This window comes from Lineus longissimus, chromosome 14 (genome assembly GCF_910592395.1).
Source record: "Lineus longissimus chromosome 14, tnLinLong1.2, whole genome shotgun sequence".
NCBI lineage: Eukaryota > Metazoa > Nemertea > Pilidiophora > Heteronemertea > Lineidae > Lineus > Lineus longissimus.
In genome coordinates, this window is record NC_088321.1 from 451,977 (window position 1) to 473,402 (window position 21,426).

Genomic DNA, 21,426 nt, shown 5'->3' on the forward strand with positions numbered 1-21,426 from the left:
AGCTAATTTTGAGATAGACTCCCGGGGCAGTCCATTGCGTCATCCTAGTTAGGGATGAGGCCGGTTCATCTGACATGATGAGGACATAAAACGCATGATAGAATTTCGACCGAAGGAAACTGTTACAACGATGAAAGAGTTTGGAATGACCTAGGATAGAATGTCGGGGGAACAGGATTCTCAGTATTAGGTGCTCTAATCTCTCAGCTTTTTGAAGGGCCATGGCCTCTTCAGAGCCATACACCATAATCCGTCAGATACAATAAGGTCCGGACACTTTTGTCCACGGGAACATTTTCTACTGCTACACCTCGGATACGAAACTGACAGCGAAATGGTCGAGGTAGACCGGCAGCGGCGGGGTCTTGGATTCGGACCCCGGTCTTGTAGTGCCCGCGGGCACTCGCCTTCAGACTCCCATGCAGTTCATTTCGTCATCCAGATCGTGCTCACCAAGCGACAGGACGAGGCCGGTCCACTACATACGGAGTGTACGTTCTCCCTTGGACGTATTTATTAGTACTCATCCCAAGTCTGAAGTCAAGGACCCACTACTAGCCAACAAGCCCATCCCAATGGTAGTTGATAAAGCTTGGAATCAGTGAAACCATGTAACCAGTGATAAACCTTGGAATAGTCAGTACTAAACCGTGGAATCACTGTGCAAGTTCCGCGTGAAATCGGGCGCGTTCCTTCCACCCACCATTTATACCCTCCCAACTACCAATCTCGTCCCAGCTGACTTTATTGATAGCAATTTGCCAGTAGTTCCAGAATCAACCTTTTTGTGGAGGATGACGTCATCATTGAATGCATTGGAAATGGGTTGTTGTCGTTAAAAAATAAACTTATATTCATGACGGGCCGCCATTTGCATATATCGAATTATTGCTCTTCGATGAAAGCAAAAGTAAGCTTTTGTGATTGTTTTGTATTCCATATACTAAAATAAAACGTTTTTATTAAAAGAATATTTTGTATATATAATGCTCTGATAAAGCTCAGTAGATATGACAAACATGCACACGGGAATCACTAAAAAATTTGTCCGCTTAGAACTGGTTACATCACGAAAATATCTCTACATCCCTCGATGTGTACATGAATATGTACGAAATCGCTCACAGGGAAGGAATTTATTCACATTTTTCATCTCCAAACTCGGCTAAAACCTTCGGTAATAAACCTTCATCTACGTTTCTACGGATAAGTGCCAGCCGGTACTGCATGATGTAGTCAATCTTCTCTGTATCACCCTGTATGATCACACCGCTCCGTAGTTCAAATAGGCCCCGTGTGGTGGCGAAGTAAGCGGAGCGCTGATTGGTCCATATTATGGGTGTGTGGTGGGCGTGTCGTGACGTGCATGCCTATATTTGGGAGATCAGTAATATACACTGGAGGCGAGGTATGACTGGGTTGTTCTAAAATTAGCCCGTACACGAAGACAATTATTTACCACATGACTCATACCCCGATCGCACGCACCTGTCTTGGCAGTTTTCCAACTCGACGTAGCCCGGTGGAAAATTTTCGCGATGTGGCTGGCAGTTGAATCATGCACTGATCACGCGCCAAGCGACCTTGAACTCATTCAATTATCACCTCCGTGAACTGCCAGCCAATCAAATTGACTCCGCTTTTTATCAAGGCGCCGTCACCAGCTGCAGCCAATCAGCGATCAGGCCAGGGCGTTGTCAGCAGGTATAAAGAGTCACGCAAACCCAACCTGACCCCATTCAACGCGGACATTCAAACGGAGGACTGGCGCGTCGCATTTTTCACATGCTATCATGTCGAAATCACCGTGTTGGTGTAGGATTGTGGACATTTGAGCGTTGTATAGACCGATGCGCGCACTTCTAGCTTTTTACATTCGTGTTCAAGTATAATTCTTGACCTGGAACAACATTCTAAGATTCTTTGTCGTTTGTGATGCAGGGAAGGACACTGTTCAGTGTTTGAAGTGTTGTGCTGTGCAAGGTTAGTGTATTTCTCTTGTGTATGTTTGAGGGGTGGTGTGGCATGTGTGGTAGCCCCAGCTTCTCTGTTATTTTCATGACCGCTTTGGCAAAACTTGCTATTCAGAAGACTGCTGCTCTTTGGGAAATGACAAAATCTGTAGTGACTTACAGTTATAGTGTGAGTGCGGCTCAGTTGCCTTAGTTCATGCAGTTGCAATGCCATCCATATCCTCGTTTTCATTTCAAAAAACATTCCGCCATTTCTAGACCAATATTCGCGATTTATTGTGGTTTAAGACCTTGATGTGAACTTTTGGCTGTGAACGACCACTGGCCCATCCGTAAGACCAGCGCTGGCTCACTCTGTTGGTAGTCAGCTGCAGTTGGGCTCAAGGTTCAGTCTGTGAGATATGCCTTACCTAGGAAGGCCAACGCTGTCCCCATTTGGGTGGATCTCTCTTTGGATTCATATCCATAGATGCCTTGTTCAGGGTGTAGCCAGTTCATGCGCAGACTGTATCTGATCGTCGTCCCTCAGAAAATATGTTCGTATGAGCAGTGAAAGGATGGGCTTCACTGCACCAACTCCAAGGACTGTTAGCCTAACGTTGATTTCAAGACGTTCAAGAAAGTTGGAAAGGTCACCAAGTTTGTATTGCTTGTGACCTCTCTGAGATGTAACCGGTAGGTTTACTTCAATTCGCCCTCGGCGTATTGGCTTCTCTGAGTGATGATGGCCACACCTGGTTGTCATTGATGCTCTTGGACAGTTGGGTTGGACATAATGCTTTCTATGGCCTAAACTGCAAACCTCCTCCACAGGTCTGATTGCCACACTTACCCCTGTAAGTTGTTTTTTCATCCATGTATGGGCCGTCCAAACATTAAATGCTTGTTGTGGTTGCTTCCAAGCAACAAGGTAATATTTTGATACCGGTTCGAAAACCGTAGCATACCGATGTGAAGAAACTGACCAATGGTGGTATTTTGGAGGAAGAAAAATGAAGTTCATGTCCTGCTGGCACTTTGTCAACAAATCGTTTTGGTCGCTTGGCTTGGAGATATTTTCTGCCAAGATCAATGAATGTTTGAAATGTCGACGAAGTTGGCAACTTAAAAAAAACAGCAATACAAAAAAGGAGAGAAAAAGACAGAACTACAGATTAGAGCCGAACCCTTCATGGGTATGCCGATGTCGCACAGACCGGATAGAGAAGCTACTCCAAAACATTACAAGAACAGATAACTTCAGCGCAACACAAGAAAATCACATCTCACTCGATTCGATCGACGAAACTGTGGAACTTGGACGCAAACATCTTCAAAAGAATACTCATGCTGTATGGCATTCAGATGACATAATGCTGAACAGACACATGAAATGCTCGAATTAGAGGAACATCAATCATTCGATGTCTATCCGTCCTTCAAAAACAGATCAATGGCCCCATTAATAGGTGCAGTAAAACAACATCCAAGACTACAGAAAGACTATTGGAAGGAGTGTCCCTGCCCTATCAACACCCAATGCCTCCAGTGACCAGACAGACTGATGTGCCACTAATGACTTTTGGCCCAATGGTCAGCTAATTACCAGTAATTACCGAGCACATTGGGATATGCCCTAATTAGCTACCAATGACCAATGGCAGGATTACCCTTGTGAGCAGCTAATTGCCACTAATGACTTGGCGCACTGATGTGCTGTAGGTTTCCTGCGGGTTCCTCCATACATTAGAATCACCCATTGTTGATATAGCTATAACAGTTAACGCTCAGCTCTCCACTGAATGCATTCAAAACTTGCAGGCCTTCAACAAACTAAGCGTAAAGTGCATTGCCCAAGGATGTGGTGTTTATGCCCGGCATTAATGACTTGAAAGGTTTTGCTATCCTACCTTTTGCACATACTTTAACCTTGGCATGCAGTGCTAATCAACTGGCGATTCGTTTGATGGTTGGCCAACTTTTGTGATAACTACAGGTTATTGAGATATGAACCTGTGATGAAGTATTTACTTATCATGTATGATAAATTGCTGGGAGTGAGGATGAAATGCTCATGCTATTGCTTGGTCCAGCACCTGCTGTTATAATTCAGTACTCGATCCAGGTCATATCATGGTATGATGTTTGCAAGAGAATAGCTGCCAATAGATCAGGGGCCGCCACTTGTCGGCCTCCCAATGACTGTGTCAAACAATGGGATAGGCATTCACGGTGAGATGGAGTGAGCTTGAATAGGTTCTCGGCAAAGTAGCCATCTTTTATGGATGAATGGTGGCAGAGGAGTTCGTGTGCCTGTTGCATCTGGATTTTTAGTTGATTTATAGGGCCGATTTATAGCCCATTGGAAGGTGCTTTGTGTCGCTGAATCGTATCTGGAATGCAACCATTTCAATGTGATAAGTTGAGGTCATCCATAAAGCAGTGAAGTGAACATGAATATCTGTAAAGCAGCCGTTCTTTGTTAGTCAGACAACAACTTTTAATGTTTTAACAGGCATTCGTGCAATTCATACAGGTAACTGTAACATGTATGGTAAACTTACTGTGGATTCAATCACCACTCTGTCTAATTATACAGGTATGTTTATTTTGTAAGTGACTAGAAGTACATTGACATTAGTGTATGTGTGAAAGTGCTAGTGTGCAGTGTGTGATATCAAGGTGAAACACTGATTTGGTACACCAATACTAGTAATACAACTGAGTGCAAACTCGAGTGTAGTTATTTGAGGGGAGGCCTGTACATGAATTTGCGAATCATAGTAGACCATGTATATCAGACCTAGCTACAATGTATTGGTGACCTTTGTGTATGTTTGAAGGTTGTATGTTGTAGTAAAGGTGAGCATAAATGACACAAGGCTCTTCTTTCTTTCATGGTTCCTGAACCGTTTCCCTGAGTCACAGGCATGTGAAAATGAGAGTCACACTAGCTCACAGGCATCATGAGGCATGTGAAAATGAGAGAGTCACACTCGCAGGCATGTGAAAATGAGAGAGTCGCACTCACAGGCATGTGAAAATGAGAGAGTCGCACTCACAGGCATGTGAAAATGAGAGAGTCGCACTCGCAGGCATGTGAAAATGAGAGAGTCGCACTCACAGGCATGTGAAAATGAGAGAGTCACACTCACAGGCATGTGAAAATGAGAGTCACACTCACAGGCATGTGAACATAAGAGTTGCCCCCTCCCTCATGTTTTCAAGTCCCTGTGCCAGAGTCTCTGAAATCAAAACCCCAACATTTCTCATCTGTCTTCTTCCTTTCAGGCCAGTGTCGCAGTGTCGTAGGTCAGAATCAAGCGGGAGTATTCGGCGAGATTGCAGAAATATTGGGAACACTTTGTTGACCACACACGTTCTGCCACATGTAACTTGGACATTTTCAGAAACGGTTTTCAGTGGAGTGGAGACTTCTTATTCAACACATCTCTTTGTCAAGGTTGGAAAACCTTACTTCGTCTTGTTTTGGGACAGTTTTGCATGAACTTGACATGGTCTTGTTTTAAAGTGCTGTGTCTTTCTCCAAGTGCGATTACCGACTATTTCAACGTGCCGTTAGTAAGACATCCTACGACATTCTCTAATTCACAGTTAAAAGAGTGCGAGCAGTTCTTCTGCATAGTTGGAGTCGTAGTTTTGAGGAATCGAAACAAGCTTCGATCAAGTCTTGAACAGTTGGTTCAAAGAAACGATTTGTCAACATAGTGTACATCAGAGGAGAGGCAATATAGAATATATTGTTTGTGAGGTAAGTTGTTTAGAATACCAGTTGTTTATTTTGTTGTATTTACCTGACAAATTTACCTGATCTCTGACAATTTGTCATGTTGTGCGGCAGTTTTTGACACGTGGCTGGCAAAATTCAGCTGAGACTTTGACCAAAATCTATTCAACAGCACTGTTTATAATTGCTCTAGGGGATTTTTCAATGATCCTGTTTGGAGCAAAAAGGCATGGTTCAGCTGGAAAATATTTTCGTCACCAAGCATATCCCGCGCCCTATTTTCCCCTTTAACTCTGTGGACGCTATTTAGCAGGTTTTGGCACTACTGTGCTAATAGGCCTTTTCTACAGTCACCCCTCAGCTGGCCAAAAAGCCTTGACACAGTATTTTCGTGTTTTCCTTGGGTTGTTGGCAGCATGCTCACGGGTGTCTCCATGTGACTATTATATGCACAAGCTGCTGGCTTCCCACATAATCCTGCTAATCCTAGACCAACTGCACTCAGCTGACCTGCCCTCCATGGTGTGAACTTTATCTCAATACCAAAACCCTGTAAGGCAAGCAGGCACATTATGCAATTATAATCCAAGTGTTTGCATAACTACTTTAAATGGCTTTCATTGTGTATTTAAGTGTACTCTAAACAAAAGGCCAAGTTCTGGCATGAGGCTAGCTTTGCTGTGGAAACAATGAAGGCCAATATAAAGGAGCGGCTTAAATACCCTGTCAATAATTTTCTAACCTTGAGACAATTATTACAATTATACAAACTGGCTGAAACTTGTTAACCTTGATTGGAGTGTTGATCTGTGTGTTTGTTTGGTTGTTGTTGAGAGTATTCAATCATGTATCTTGACATGCCTTCATGGCTGTACAGACTGTCGCTTTATCATGCCTATATGTTACACAGCTCACGAGATACTGTACAGACTACATGAATACAGAGACTGGGGATGCTGTATAGACTACATGAATACAGATACTGGGGATACTGTATAGACTACATGAATACAGATACTGGGGGGGGGGGAATGCTGTATAGACTACATGAATACAGATACTGGGAGGATACTGTATAGATTACATGAATACAGAGACTGGGGATGCTGTATAGACTACATGAATACAGAGACTGGGGATGCTGTATAGACTACATGAATACAGATGCTGGTGGTACTGTATAGACTACATGAATACAGATACTGGGGACTGTATAGACTACATGAATACATAGGCTGGAGGGATACTGTATAGGCTACATGAATACAGATACTGGAGGGGTACTGTATAGACTACATGAATACAGATACTGGGGGGGGGGGATACTGTATAGACTACATGAATACAGAGACGGGATACTGACTGGTGTTATGAAGTGTCAGAAATATGACAGAATGACAAAAATTGAGATCTTTCCCCAGCATCTGTTAAGTGAGCATGGAGGCCTGTCACAATAAGTCATGATCTGTTTGCATTCTAATCTAAGTTGAAGATCCCTGAGAGTCACCCTGTCCCCTGAAATAGCTTAGATAAAGAAGGGGGTAGTTTTCTCTTTGGAGCGACCTGTCTCGTCCAATTACAGGCCTACTGCTTGGTCTACGGGGCCATGGGCATCCCTTGTGCTAGAGTTGCATCAACTAGCTTCAAATCAATCAAGGGGCAGCCTCTTACTAGGATCCACCTGTCTGGTCCAACTTCAGGCCTACTGGCTCTGTGCATGGGGATACACCCCTTGGTTGTGCTGGGTTAGGGTTTGCATCAGTGACCATTTTGTTGTCCTCCGCCATATTGGAAGCCAGAATCGGACTTCAAGGGATATTCATGATATTTAAACCAGACTGTTTTTTCTCGTTACAGTAAAAATCACTGCGGACCATTGCTGGATCTGGGGTAAATAATGCAACAACCACACAGCTCCTTTAAGGGCAATCTTAAGGTATGTATTAAAGGATGAGTTGCAATATCGGCACACACTGGCGAATAGTTTCCATCAAAGAACCTGTGACATAGGATAATCATCATAGATTTGATGACAGCCCGACCTAGATCTATGTTTTTTGATGATACACTATTAACATTCAGTATTTCATTTCAGATCAGCCATCAACAAAAAAAGATGACGCATACACATGGAGCTTTCTTACTTGCAGAACAATGCTAACATTTTCATTCAAAAACTTTAATATTTCAGATCATAAGCGTGCATCCAGTCGTCTGTACGATGCATCCTTCTGTACACAAAAGAGGGCGCTCTGACCCGGATGCTGCAGCAAGCTTAGGCAGACCTATGATGATTCCAGGGCAGGAATGTAGGAAGCTGGATTCAAATGTGAAAAGGAGTCCAGGACAAGACAAAGCCTTTGAACACATCACCAGGACAATTCCGACAGCTTCTCCTTTGAAAACCAACTCGCAGGAGAATAGGTGAGTTGTGTTGTTAATTTCGAATGGCCTTCAGTTGTGCTGTGTTTACACAAGGTTGGGTTAACATAGAGTTCACAATGAGGCCACGCTATACTGAGTTTAGATTGTCATGTGGACACACTAGGCTGAGTTTACATACATCCAGTTCACATTGTCATGTGGCTACACTAGGCTGAGTTTACAGATCCAGTTCACATTGTCATGTGGCTACACTAGGCTGAGTTTACATACATCCAGTTCACATTGTCATGTGGACACACTAGGCTGAGTTTACATACATCCAGTTCACATTGTCATGTGGCTACACTAGGCTGAGTTTACATACATCCAGTTCACATTGTCATGTGGCTACACTAGGCTGAGTTTACATACATCCAGTTCACATTGTCATGTGGCTACACTAGGCTGAGTTTACAGATCCAGTTCACATTGTCATGTGGCTACACTAGGCTGAGTTTACAGATCCAGTTCACATTGTCATGTGGCTACACTAGGCTGAGTTTACAGATCCAGTTCACATTGTCATGTGTATAATTTGCGCGAGTGTCTTTATAAGATCAATTCCCATCCTATTCTGCAGCTTTGGTCCATCTGTCAAGTACACTCCATCTCTTGCTTCGATGTTTTGCCAAAGGATTCGTCAGTTGCAGAAACAGGTAAATATGAAATTCTCGGCTCAACTGACCTCTGGAAGCAAAGTCAAGATCAACATTGTTTAACCACAGAATTTTGACGCAGATTAATTTTTGCCATTTGCCAAATTGGCTGATTATGAAATTGTTTCTGGTTTTTTGAATCGGCATCTGCAGTTTCTAATAAATCGGCAGGAATTCGTTAAAAAATCGTAACTTGTTGTCTGAAATCTTTTCTGTATGACTTTCCCGTCCTTAACAATTTTTGTTACTGCATCCCAAGCAGGTGTGAGCTGTTGTCGTTATCAAACCCTTTCACCCGCAGATGGGCGATCTTTATATCTCTCATTGCTGCAATAAAAGTTGCAGGTTTTCTAGGCACTTTAGTAAACCTTCCCTCTTCAGCTGGCAGAGCAAATGAAGATCAACAAAATCCTGACAAAAAATGACCATGTAGCTAAAGACCAAAAGATACGTGGCCTAGAAACAGAGATGGAGAAGCAAGAGATTGCATTTAAAGTGACGGCAGATCTGATGACAAAGGTCAAAGATGAAAAAGAGATCTTGGTGAGGCAGAAACAAAGCGTCGTTAAAGAGAATTCTGAATATCGTTTGAAGAATACGAAGCTCAAGGAAGAAAATAGTCATTTGAATTCGGAAATTAACGAGCTGAAAGCACAGGTTGAACAGGTTAAAACGGCCAAGAAAACCCTGAGGGAGAGGATTGTCCAGCTGAATTATGAGAATAAGGAATTGAAGAAAGATATTGACGAGGACAGAAGTCACCTTCAGAAGGTCAGAGGTCAGCGGGATGCAGCCGAGGTGGAAATAGTGAAACTGCGCAAAGATATGGACAAGGTTGTTGTGGATGTGGAAAAAATGGTAAACGTTAACCCTTTGAGTGATCGTGTACTGAGAAAGACTCCGAAAGTTAACAAATGACGAGTTTTAAAGCAAAATGCAATATGCACAGGCATATGCAACTCTTTGGACTTCTGAAATATACACACCAGTGCAATGCCCAATTTATATCTGATCAGTCCTTCGAATTTCAAAGTATTCGGGCCAAAAGTGAGATGTTTACATTGCAATAAAAATTTCCAAAATTGTCCAATCGGTTCTCAGTTAAATTTGAGATAGAACAGCAAGAATGAATACACCGAGGGCCACCAGTGATTATAAACGGCGTATCCCTTTAATATCTAGGGCCACCAGTGATTATAAACGGCGTATCCCTTTAATATCTAGGGCCACCAGTGATTATAAACGGCGTATCCCTTTAATATCTAGGGCCACCAGTGATTATAAACGGCGTATCCCTTTAATATCTGGGGCCACCAGTGATTATAAACGGCGTATCCCTTTAATATCTACGGAGCACCAGTGATTATAAACGGCGTATCCCTTGAATATCTAGGGCCACCAGTGATTATAAACGGCGTATCCCTTTAATATCTAGGGCCACCAGTGATTATAAACGGCGTATCCCTTTAATATCTTGGAACAATTTCTGTTTTCTTATTTGCAGAGGGAGGTTAAGAAAGGCCAGGATTTACTGGCAGAAGAACTCGCAAAAACGAACGGGAAACTTCAGGAAGTCCGCAACACGAGACAACGCAACTCTCGCGCTTACAAAGCTGAGAATGATGACTTGAAGGAGAAGGTTACAGCCCTGGAAGCGAAGGTGGCAGAGAAAAAACAGAAAATTGCAACGATGACGGGAGAAATTGAGAAACAGAATCACACAATCCAAATTCTCGTCAAAGAGGTTGGCAAACGTCCCGATGACAGTGTCATCCATAAAGTGAAGATTCTGCAGGAGCTTTCTTCGACCATTTGGGAGATGAATCACTCGTACCTGAAAGTCTTCAGGAGGATGGGGGTTGCTAAGAATCTCAAACTCATGGACGTATTCAACGAGATGCGGGATACAGTAAAACGTATGACTTCGCCCGATTTCATCATGAGTAAGGTTGACGATGATGGCGTTCCAAATGACCTTGACATTAGGCTTAGGAAGACCAAGGAGTCGCTGCGCATATTCCTGGAGTCCTACAAGGAAGGGAGACGAGAATTGGTGAGTGTTGTTTTGACGTTGACCATAAAATTGCCATTGAATTATATAAATCACAGTTTCTCTTTGCAGAATTTCCATGCAATGTCCTCACCAGCTTACTCGGCTCTAACAGAGATGTCAAATTTCTTACTTTAGGCAGATCTCAGACTCATTTAATGCTAAATTTGATAACAGAGATACAAAGATCTCTGTCTCGACTCATGGCAGATATTTGAATTTTCAAATTCTGACCAAAGATAAACATTTTGGAGGCATTATTGTGCAAGTGAGTGCTGTTCAAAGGACACGATTTCAGACATTTTGCCTTGGCCCATTTGAATCGCTGTTCTAAGTTCGTCCATAACATTACCATGATACCATCATGTAAAGCCTTGTGATAACATCATCGTAGCGTCATCAAAACTGCAGCAATACAACAATTGGCAAAATTCTCAAATTCAGTTCCAAGTTTTAAATGTCTGAAGAACAGCGTGGGCCTAAAAAACCATATTTGGCATCCATAATGTCAATGTGTGTTTTACCCTGTTTATTTCTGCAGAACATCTGATGGCATCAATGAACTTGGAGTTCATCCCTGAAGCATATTTTGAATTAACCCTTTCCTCTGCTTCAGACGCACGTAGCCGGTGTGAAAAGGCGTCGTCCATCCGATGGGACATCCAGCATGTCTGACGCCAGTGATTGCAGCGCCAGTGGATCGTCAGGAAAACGGAGGAACTGAAACAAGTAGGGGCGTTGGTCTGGACGTCCAAGAGTTGTTGGTTTGTGAACGTATAATTTTGTGAAAGTTTGAAAGAAAAATGGTCTTATTTTTTATGGGGATAGGCTGGTGAGACAGTCTTTCCGGAATGCTTATGGACAGTGCTTGATGGAGTGAATTTTAACACCCACAAGAAAATGTAGACCTCGATGGACTGGAAAGTATTTTGGCCGGAGGCGATTTTGAAAAATTTGGAGTGATTTGGAGTGACATTTCACTCGGAATGCAAATTTTTGTATTTTTGTTAAAAGGTGACATAATCTTAATGTTTCTTTCACCTCTTGTAGTTTGTACATAATGTTCGTAGTCTAGTTATTTCGTTTTAGTTACGCTCGATATGTGTTTCATTGTTTATATCAAGTTGCACACATGATAACTTGTGTTTTGATTCGCAAGATGTATTCAGCTTTAGATCGTTTCTTTCATACACTACAAACTGAAGAAAAACATCAAGATTCACAAAAATTTCTAAAAAAACAACAACTTTTTCACAATTTATATTTCGGCTTATATACAAAATTCCCTCTTTTTTTCACATCAAAGTAGTATCAGCCAGATACAAATACTTCAGTATACGGAACTTGAGGTATTTTTCCGAAATTCCGCCAGATTTCAAAGGGTCATGTGTTCAGGAGTGAAGTCTGGCGGAGAAAAGGTATAACATTAATCAGGCCTGTAATTCTTGGTCCTTTTTGAGGCTTTCTGAAGTAGGCCTATCTTGTTGTGTCTCAGTTGGCTTGATCCATCTTATACTTTTTCATCCGGGCTCTGCCTCCGGCCGTTTTAAATAATGTACCCTTCAATGCCCAGTTGCATAACTTAGTTGATCGTGATGAATGAAACACTCTACACTGAACTGCATGAAAGTTTATATCGCACACTTTTCTCAAATTTTAACCTTACACCCCTATTTCCCCGTATAGACTCTTCAAGTTAATGGCTTAGAACAGTCTACTTGAGAAATGTAGGGTGTAAAGGTTATGTTTCCATTCATGTTCAGCTTATGCTTGCAATGTTCATTTTGTGCTGAAATGCTCAGTTGCTGATTTTAAGTCAGCAGATTTTGATTTTTATGTGCAGGAGAGGAAATGTTATTTGACCACACTAAAGTGGTACGAAAAACAAATTCACCTACAAAGTAGGGCCTACTCAAGTTTGTTGAAAACTTTGGCAGAACTTGAGGTAGGAACTTTCGTCCGTGATGGAAATGGTTCATTCTAGTTGGGTTGATTCTCAAAACGGGAGCTGGGTCACCATGGTAGCCATTGTTACCATAGCAACGCAAGTCGGCAACCCAGGCTTATTGCCATAGCAACACAGATTGGGCAAAACAACGATGCTTGAATGTTACTGGGGCAGCAAGATTCTGGTAGTCTCGAGCACCGCTGATTTGTTGCCTTGTTTCTATGCTGACGTTTGTGTTGCTATGGTCAGTGGCGGCCATTGCTGTCACCTGTTTGAGAACTTGTCCGGTTACTGCAACCTCGTCCCCACACAGCTGTAGATGATTAAAGGTCAGCTGCAGCACAATGACTCCACATTTTTTGGCAGTTTATGATTCATCATCTGCTAGGAGATGTTGGGTTGTAATGACTGTAACCTTCAGACCACACAAGAGCAAATTTCATTTTGCTCAACTCCTTTTTTTCCCAGAGTGTGTTCCAATGTGGTCATTCTCTTGGAAAACATGGAGTGGAACTACTGCAACCTTAAGACCACACAAGTCACAAGGGCAAATACAATTTGCTTGAAATTAGGCCAACCTTGGCGGACCACACACAAATGGCAGTGCCATTTCAATTTTTCAGACATTTTTTTAAAAGTGTTGAGAGAATAATAACACTTATAGGCCCAAGTTAGTTTAGCTTTAATATTCTAGTTGTGTAACTTTTTTTATTTTAGAATTAGAATTAGAAATCAAGTTAGTTTAGCTTTAATCTAGTTGCGTAATTTTTTTTATTTTAGAATTAGAATTAGAAATCAAGTTAGTTTAGCTTTAATATTCCAGTTGTGTAACTTTTTTATTTTAGAATTAGAATTAGAAATCATTGGAAGTTCTTCAACTTCATAGTTGTGTCACCCCTCTGTTACCTAAATAGACTCTTCTGTTACAGTTGTTCTCTGTTGAATGGGACAGTCCATTTTGGTCATATAGGTGTGATGCTATTTTTTACACTTGCAGGCATGCCAATTTTTCTGACATTTTTGTTTTAATATCCGAAACAACCAAAAGGGGGCACCCTTTTAATATTTTGGTTTATATGAACTGTTCGCCCAAACCAAAGAAAACTAATATTTCACATGGGGGGAAATTTTATTCAATTTCAAACCTACATTTCTAGGCAAATTACTGTGAACTGCTGATCACGCAAAAGTACAAATATTATTTTGATCGCAACTTTTTTAAGACCACACTTTTGGACTGGAACTTTTTCAAGGACCACACTAATTTGAATAAATGTCACTGAAGTTAGCTTGATTTTCCTGGCTTTTTTTTAACAATAAATAAAGGACTTGTTATGATTGGTATCACAAAAATATGAGAAAACCTATCAAATCAGCATTATTAAATTCTTCTCAAAAGTGGCAAAAAAATCCAGAGAATTTTCCAGAAAATATTACAAGACGAAATCCAAATCTAGGATGAAACTACATTGTATATAAACAAATTCAAGAACATTTTAATTTTCAAAATTCTTTTTCTGTTCTTGCAAACTTTGATGAGATTTAACTGTTGGCATGCCTCAATTACTGCAAACCTTTGTTCGACTGCGCAGCATTAAATAACACCTAGTTTAAACAACTAAACTATATGCAAATAAATTAAAATAAAATGGGTATATTCTGTTCAGAAATTCTTCATCATATTTATTAAGCTCTCGGATATTTTACGACACCAACATCATTTTCCCGCTCAAAAGATTTAAATACAAGGCCTACTTGATGACAACACGTAACACTGACAAACTAATTCTAATTTGGGCCGGAGAGCGAGATGCTCTGTGCCAATGAGAGATGTTATATATTCATGGCTTGTAAGGCTTTGGAGGAATTGTTTACAGAGTATTATAGGTGTCACTATAGTAATTCCATTTGCCAATCTAGGAAACACCAGAACTCATCCAAAATTTTTTAAAAAACGATTTAAGTATTATTCAGAGGACATTTTCCCCTTCGGTCTGCATGGCTTCTGATAAATATGTTGTCCGATTTTTTACGTTTGATAGAGTTCTGGTGTTAATTGGATTGGTAAAATGGAATCACTTCAGGTCTCACTATAGTTTCATCTAAAGCACCTGAGCACTTTGGCACATGTTTTGAACTAGGCAGCAGCATGAAATGTAATGTGTGAACCCAAATTTGGGACATTTTATTATCCTGTATTGTTCAAAATGTTTTACAGTATTGGTCAGTAGTAATATCCCTTTTGTCTGCACCATGACATTCTGAAAACATTAGATGAGAAACGCAGTCTTGAGAGCTTTTGGCTGTAACCATGGTTGTTCTGGTGGTATGCAAGGGATCATTTATTAATTATGAACCCAAGGAGGAGATCACTGCATCTTGGAAGTTTGCAGTGTGAGGGAAAAGTGCGTCTTGGCATTCAGAACTCTGTCAACGATCGGCACTGCGATGATATTTTGCAGGCAAATCAGCGAAATAATCATTGCACCCCTTGTGTGTGCTTAAATAATGAATGATCCCCGCCTCTGACAAATACTTCTATCATTATTTTGTATTACAACGGATCGAGTCACATGACCCGAGCAGACGTGGGAAAATCCACGAAAAGTGGAAATATCCACAAAAAAAATGGGAAAATCCATTAAAGGTGAATTTTGAATAAGAAATTTGTAAAGTGCCTTGAACCTCAATGAAACTTTGTTCATAACATGGTGAATTGATGGTGGTGTGTGAGAGAAGTCATGGTCAGTGGTGGAACCAGTCGGTTGAGCGTTCGTCTCAAGGCATTGGTGCTGCCACTTATGGAGTCATGGCCATCTGACCCGTGATACATAGGTTATCTTTCACATTCCAAGAATCATTTGAAAGTTATCCGCACAGGCCACGTTAAGAACAAAGGGACATTTTGTCTAAAGAATACTCAAAGGTTTCATTTGTGGTTTCCAAGGACTTTGCTACTGGGATCAATTGTACATTGTTGGAATCGATTTCATGAGAATCTTGATGTTGGAAGAAAATCTCAAAGATTAGGTCCAGCCTGAAGAAGTTGAGACTTTAGACAAAGTACACTTTGATGATAAAGCTCTTACGGTTCATCTGTCTGCTCGGGGGTGTGGTGGCATGATCAACGACCAAAACTGGTCGATCGAAAGTGCATCACGAGACTTGAAAGAGGGCGTCATTAGAGTATATTGAGGTATACCGTATCTTATGACCCTGTCTCGAGATGTAGCTGGCACGAACACTTGTAAATATTTTGAAATGTTATGCTAATGATAATGTTTTATTAGAACAGGTATGCTTTAGTTATGCAAATAAAATAATAAAATCCATTTTTTGATTTTTCTCTTTTTCCATGAGATGCAGTGTTTTCAATGCATGAAATTTTTGGAAGATTGTAGAGACCGAGTACTGTAAATCCGTCAGGAGTCGTCTTGACCTGCGAGACGGCAGGGCACTGTAAATCCGTCAGGAGCCATCTTGACCTGGGAGACGGTAGAGCCCTGGTACACCATCCTGGCCATCCTTGACAAGCCAGAGTCAGTCGTATCCCCCCCCCCCCCCCCGTGTACACGTTACTGTAAACTCGGTCGTTAGTGCCGTGTGTTGGTCTGAGGTTCAGGATGCATCCTGGCACAACCAGTAGTTTTCAATACATACGCCGCCTGTCGATATTTGTTGTAGATCGTTTATATGAATACAATGAAATGCAAATACAATGTATAATTAACTTGAACTTTGTTACATAACAGCCCCCAGTGTTCATATGACTAAGACAATATTACCGCATTGATATTGCTTAGCAACGCATATGCAACATCGCCTGAGGTTCAGTATTGTGTGTCTGAGGACTACGGAAGAAATATCGCATCGCTGATATATCGTCTCGGAGAAAGCAAGACAAGGAAGATTTCGGTAAGCTCCTAGTCTTTACAACAGTTCTGCCATCTTGCGGGTCAAGACGGCTCCTGACAGATTTACAGCAAACCGCCTACTATGAAACGCTCGAACACCGCGCATGTGTCTTTATATCGCGGGAGGGTGGGAAACCTGGGTTTTTTCCTCCGTCATATCGTCATGCTACTCCTAAACAAATTCCCTAACTCCGTTTTTGGAGAAAGTTAGATATCTGCCTATCTCAACTCCCAACCACGTGATAGACCTTCTGTTTGGGTCAAGATTGTCGGGATTCGTAAGTCTCAAAGAGGCCCGTCAAGGGACCGCGGCCCGGTTGTTCAAAGCCTGGTTAGTTAAGCAATCGTTAAGTTTACGTGACCGCTACTTAACTTGGCAGCAGACCATGACAAAACCCTTGAGGTACCGCTAACTTAGCCGTGGCATAGCGGCCGCTAAGCCTAACAACAGAACTACACCAACAACCTGCACCCCCCCCCCCCCCTCCTTCGATCAAGACAAGTATAGTCTTCAAGTGCTTATGGTAGGCATTTTGTGGCTGCTGAGTACTGTAAAGTCAGTCCAGAGCCATCTGAACCTGCGCCACTGCGGAACTACTACACGGGCACTCTTTGGGTGTTTCATTGTAGCCGCGTGGCCGATGCTGATTACTGTAAAATCAGTCAATAGCCGTATCGACCTGTGAGCGTCTGGAGCCACCACAATCTTTGATGATATCGGGTACTGTAAAATCACTCAGAGGCAACCACCATTGCTTGTGGTGCTGGGGACACTGTGGTCAGGAGAAACCACGCTCTTCACCATTATTTGCAATTGAGACATTCCGATTTAGCCACTGACTGAATGAATGAAAGAGTTGAGCAGGCCGCCTCATCTCAGTACCATCACTGACTGCGCCTAAGTATTAAGAAACTAGACTCCCGGGGCGGTCCATTGCGTCATCCTAATTGGATTCCGTCCATTGCGTCGTCCTAATTGGATCTAATTGAGGGACGAAGACGGTCCACTGATTGTAGAACAAACACAAACAAGAGCCGAAACCTAATCAGCTATTCCGATTCACAATTTTAATAAAGATCTTGTGTGATAAGGAATCTTTACACATTCAATAGAATTTTCACATTGTTTACAAATTACTTCTGTGCCACTCACAGTATCAGTTTAAAGGGTCTCAGAGGCAGCTAGTGATAGGCAAGATAAAGTAACATGCACTGGCCAATAGGGGTCTCTCTTATCTAACAGTACGTTGCAACTATTCGCGCTTGTACGAGGAATATAGTGCTGAATCAAACATGACCCAGTGCCCTTACTGTGTATTACTGCGTGTATAGATGTTTATATCAGTCACCTTAAGATTAGTCATGGTTCCTGCCTAAAGCTCCCTGTAAGATCTCGTTCATTGGGCTCATGAAAGTCATGATCAAGACACGTGTCATACAAAACCTCCAATTTACTTGAATATCACATAGTGGGGTCCTAGTGCATGATCCAACGCCCCTTCACGTTTCTGTCAATAGAAAGGTTCCGCCGCTATACGACGAAACTCTCACCGTCGCAACGTAACCTCTCTATTGACTGTAACATGACGGAAGGCCAATTTTCGTGCCCTGACATCTAGTTCAACGGATTCTGTCCCAGCCATTCAACTCTCCAGTGTCCTTGGCTACCGCAGCGGACGCCAGGCCTCCATGTGAACACCCTGCGACGTTGACTGTCATAATCGAAATCAGCTGCGTACAGGTATTCTTTCTGGTACGGGTTGTACAACGCGAATACACCTGGCTTCGAGGTTGGTTCAAGGCGCCACAACATCATGTCGTCTCGCTCCTGGTTCCTCCGCCAGGTGAAAACATGGCGCCGCTCACCGTCATACGGGGACTGGGAGGCCGCGTATAGGTATTCCTTCTGGTGATCATTGTAGACGTAGAACTTCCGCTCCGTGCCGTAATCATGTGTTGCTGGGATCAACTTCCAGTTGCACATGGAATCGGAATCGCCGGCCTTCCACGTGAATATGCTTCTCCTGTCTTCGTCGAAAGGATCCTGGCTCGCAGCGTACAAGTATTCACGGTGCTTCACGCTGAAGAGGCGACACATGAAACCGTTGTCGTAGGCCATCTTCTGCAAATACAAAATAACCTGCGTATCAGTTACAGTGATGGCTCATCCCGCCTTAGAGGAAGAATATTCCCTGGGACATCCAAATGCCGGTATGAGAACACTTGATCTCGTTCTTGGCCGGTTACAGGCGCATACGGGGCGACATGGCACGGCGTAAATTACAATGCTTTCTGGGTCAAGTGTCATGAAGACAATAACGGACACGCACTGAATATGCATTTCAACAAAGCCGTTGTATATAAGAATAAAGTACTCAAAATACCAAGTTTCATCGAACTGGCATGCATAATAACTTCGGGTGTATATATTTGTGGGACATCCAAATGCCGGTGTAGAAGTTTAAAATGTCCTAGGATAAAATGTCCGGGAACAAAGGATTCTATTATGCGCTTCAATCTCTGAGCTATTGACGGTCAGGGTCTCTATAGAACCATATTGCAGAATACAATAGGGCCGGACACTTTTTCCAGGGGGACACTTTTTACTTTTACACCAGTATGAGAACACTTGACCTCGTTCTTAGGCGCCGGTTATAGGCGCATACGGGGCGACATGGCACGGCGTAAATTACAATGCTTTCTGGGTCAAGTGTCATGAAGACAATAACGGACACGCACTGAATATGCATTTCAACAAAGCCGTTGTGTATAAGGGTATAAAATACCAAGTTTCATCGAACTGGCATGCATAATAACTTCGGGTGTATATATTTGTGTGTATCATTAATGAAGACGAAGCGTGTCAGCCTTTTAAGAGGTGTCCTGATTGGAGAGTTGTCCTGATTGCAGAGTTCAAATTGAATGGAAACAACCAACTTTGGGCCAAAATTAACAGTCCTTGATAGAAAGGTTGACCTTAATCGAGAGGTGTCCGCTACGGGTATATTGTATATTGGACCCAGTCTAGAAGGAGTGTCATCAAGATGATCAACACTTGAGAGCTTGCTTGAGATGAGTGGTAAATACGCATGACATTTCCTTCATCGATATCGGCTAGTTCGGCCAAGAACAGGTCACATTCCAGACAAGGATGTTTATCACATCTATATTTACAACAGCACTTGAATGTCCTTATCTTCATAGTTTATCTGATCACGCCATCGCCCCCGATCGAACCTACGATATTGTGATTCGCTGAAACTTGTTCATGGCAGGTTCCGATCGGTCTGTCATGCATGTTTCTCTTGACCTTTTCAGGGGTAATGTCACGTTCTCTCACAGATAGTTACGCGCCAGGTCTTTCTTAAGTTAAAGCTTCACTTTGAGAACCAGAAAGCATTCTATATATTTCATTTGTGACGTAACATACCGGTATATGGAATATCAGTTCCTGATTTATTCACAAGATAATTTGTAAAAAAACCATGTCAAGGGGATTTTGCCCGATCGGCGATTTTGCCTTCGTTTTTGTTTTTACCGCCAATTCTGAATAGCGCCTGCAGTACGATGACCTACTTTGATACAGAGGCGCGTATTGTATATGCTCGAATGACAGCAGACGACAAAGCGAAACCTGTTTGAATTGAGTCTGCTGCAGCAGCTGGCGATATTTCATTAAAATTCCGATAAGGAATATAGGAATGTCTCAATCACATACGAGCGTGTGCTGCGGGCTCCTCATGCATGCGCGGCTGTTTCCGTTGGCAGCAGGTTGACAGCCCATTCGTCATCAGAAACGTATTCCTATACAGAGTTTTTCGGGGTTTTTTAAAGACTCTGTTCATAAAGCGCCTCACACACGAAAGCGACTAAAAGAAAACCTATAGTGAAACGCTTATAAAATGGGGAGTTTTGAACGGCCCGGTTAAAACCTAAGGCGGGAATAAGCTTCCATTGATAAATCTTAGCAGTTTCGAGTTCCCCTCAGGTAGTTTATTATGCGGGCTTGGCATCTGGGTAACATTGCATAACGTTGCACAACACTACTGACTCCAGTCGATGAACTGCATAAGAGGTAGTCACACATTTAGTTATTTTTACCACGATCAGCTAGCCTAAATAAAGATTTTGTGCCACGACTGGATCCTTTAAATCGTTGCTACCGATGGTTTAAATCGCATACGGCGATAATCACTGGTTTGCAGTGGTCATCTCGATCAGGTACCTGCGTAAAAGGCCTCGTATGTTAAAACTGTCTTACCTAAGATTCTGATGGGAAGCGAAATTCAAAACGTTTCGAAGACCTCCTCCGGCGCCTGACAGAAGAGTGCGACTGTCTTTCTTGACGATCCAAGGCGGAATGTGCCCACTCTCCACTCGAGACAGGCGAGACCGGGTATGCAAAAGTCCCGGTCATACTTGTTGTGATGTTTGTCCTCGTGACATCAATTTGAGATGTTTGCGAGATATAACCAGGCACCAATGAATCTAGCTCTCGGCCATGTTCCACTCAGTATATTAGCTTACCCTCAATACGCCAGGCATGAAGTCGGAGTACGCTGCTCGTATCGTAGAAGACACAATGCTAGTGTAGTTCTCATGCATACGAATTTGCCGAAACTTTGTTTTTGTAGTATAAATACACAACGGCATTGTTGAAATTGATATTGACAATGTATTTTGTACTTACACAATTTGAAATTTTCAAATTCAGTGACAAATTTCAAATATTTA

At 42.2% G+C, this 21,426-nt stretch overlaps 2 protein-coding genes across 3 annotated transcripts; one reads left to right on the forward strand and one right to left on the reverse strand.

Annotated features, from left to right (window-relative positions):
• Positions 1 to 1,750: 1,750 nt before the first annotated feature.
• LOC135499090 (cilia- and flagella-associated protein 58-like) lies at positions 1,751 to 16,110 on the forward strand. 2 transcript variants are annotated; one of them, XM_064789750.1, is made up of 8 exons: positions 1,751 to 1,983; positions 5,244 to 5,724; positions 7,558 to 7,636; positions 7,892 to 8,124; positions 8,705 to 8,780; positions 9,162 to 9,638; positions 10,285 to 10,833; positions 11,447 to 16,110. In XM_064789750.1, the coding sequence occupies exons 3-8, from the start codon at positions 7,598 to 7,600 to the stop codon at positions 11,552 to 11,554; spliced, it is 1,482 nt and encodes a 493-aa protein (XP_064645820.1). In that variant the 5' UTR covers positions 1,751 to 1,983; positions 5,244 to 5,724; positions 7,558 to 7,597; the 3' UTR covers positions 11,555 to 16,110. The 2 variants fall into 2 exon arrangements, with proteins under 2 accessions (XP_064645820.1, XP_064645821.1); XM_064789751.1 differs by having other exon boundaries at positions 5,568 to 5,724.
• Positions 16,111 to 17,735: 1,625 nt separating this feature from the next.
• On the reverse strand, positions 17,736 to 21,099 carry LOC135499092 (uncharacterized). The gene is made up of 2 exons (XM_064789752.1): positions 20,954 to 21,099; positions 17,736 to 18,814 (listed from the first exon to the last, which is right to left on the reverse strand). Exon 2 carries the CDS (start codon positions 18,809 to 18,811, stop codon positions 18,308 to 18,310), a length of 504 nt encoding a protein of 167 aa, XP_064645822.1. The 5' UTR covers positions 18,812 to 18,814; positions 20,954 to 21,099; the 3' UTR covers positions 17,736 to 18,307.
• Positions 21,100 to 21,426: the final 327 nt, after the last annotated feature.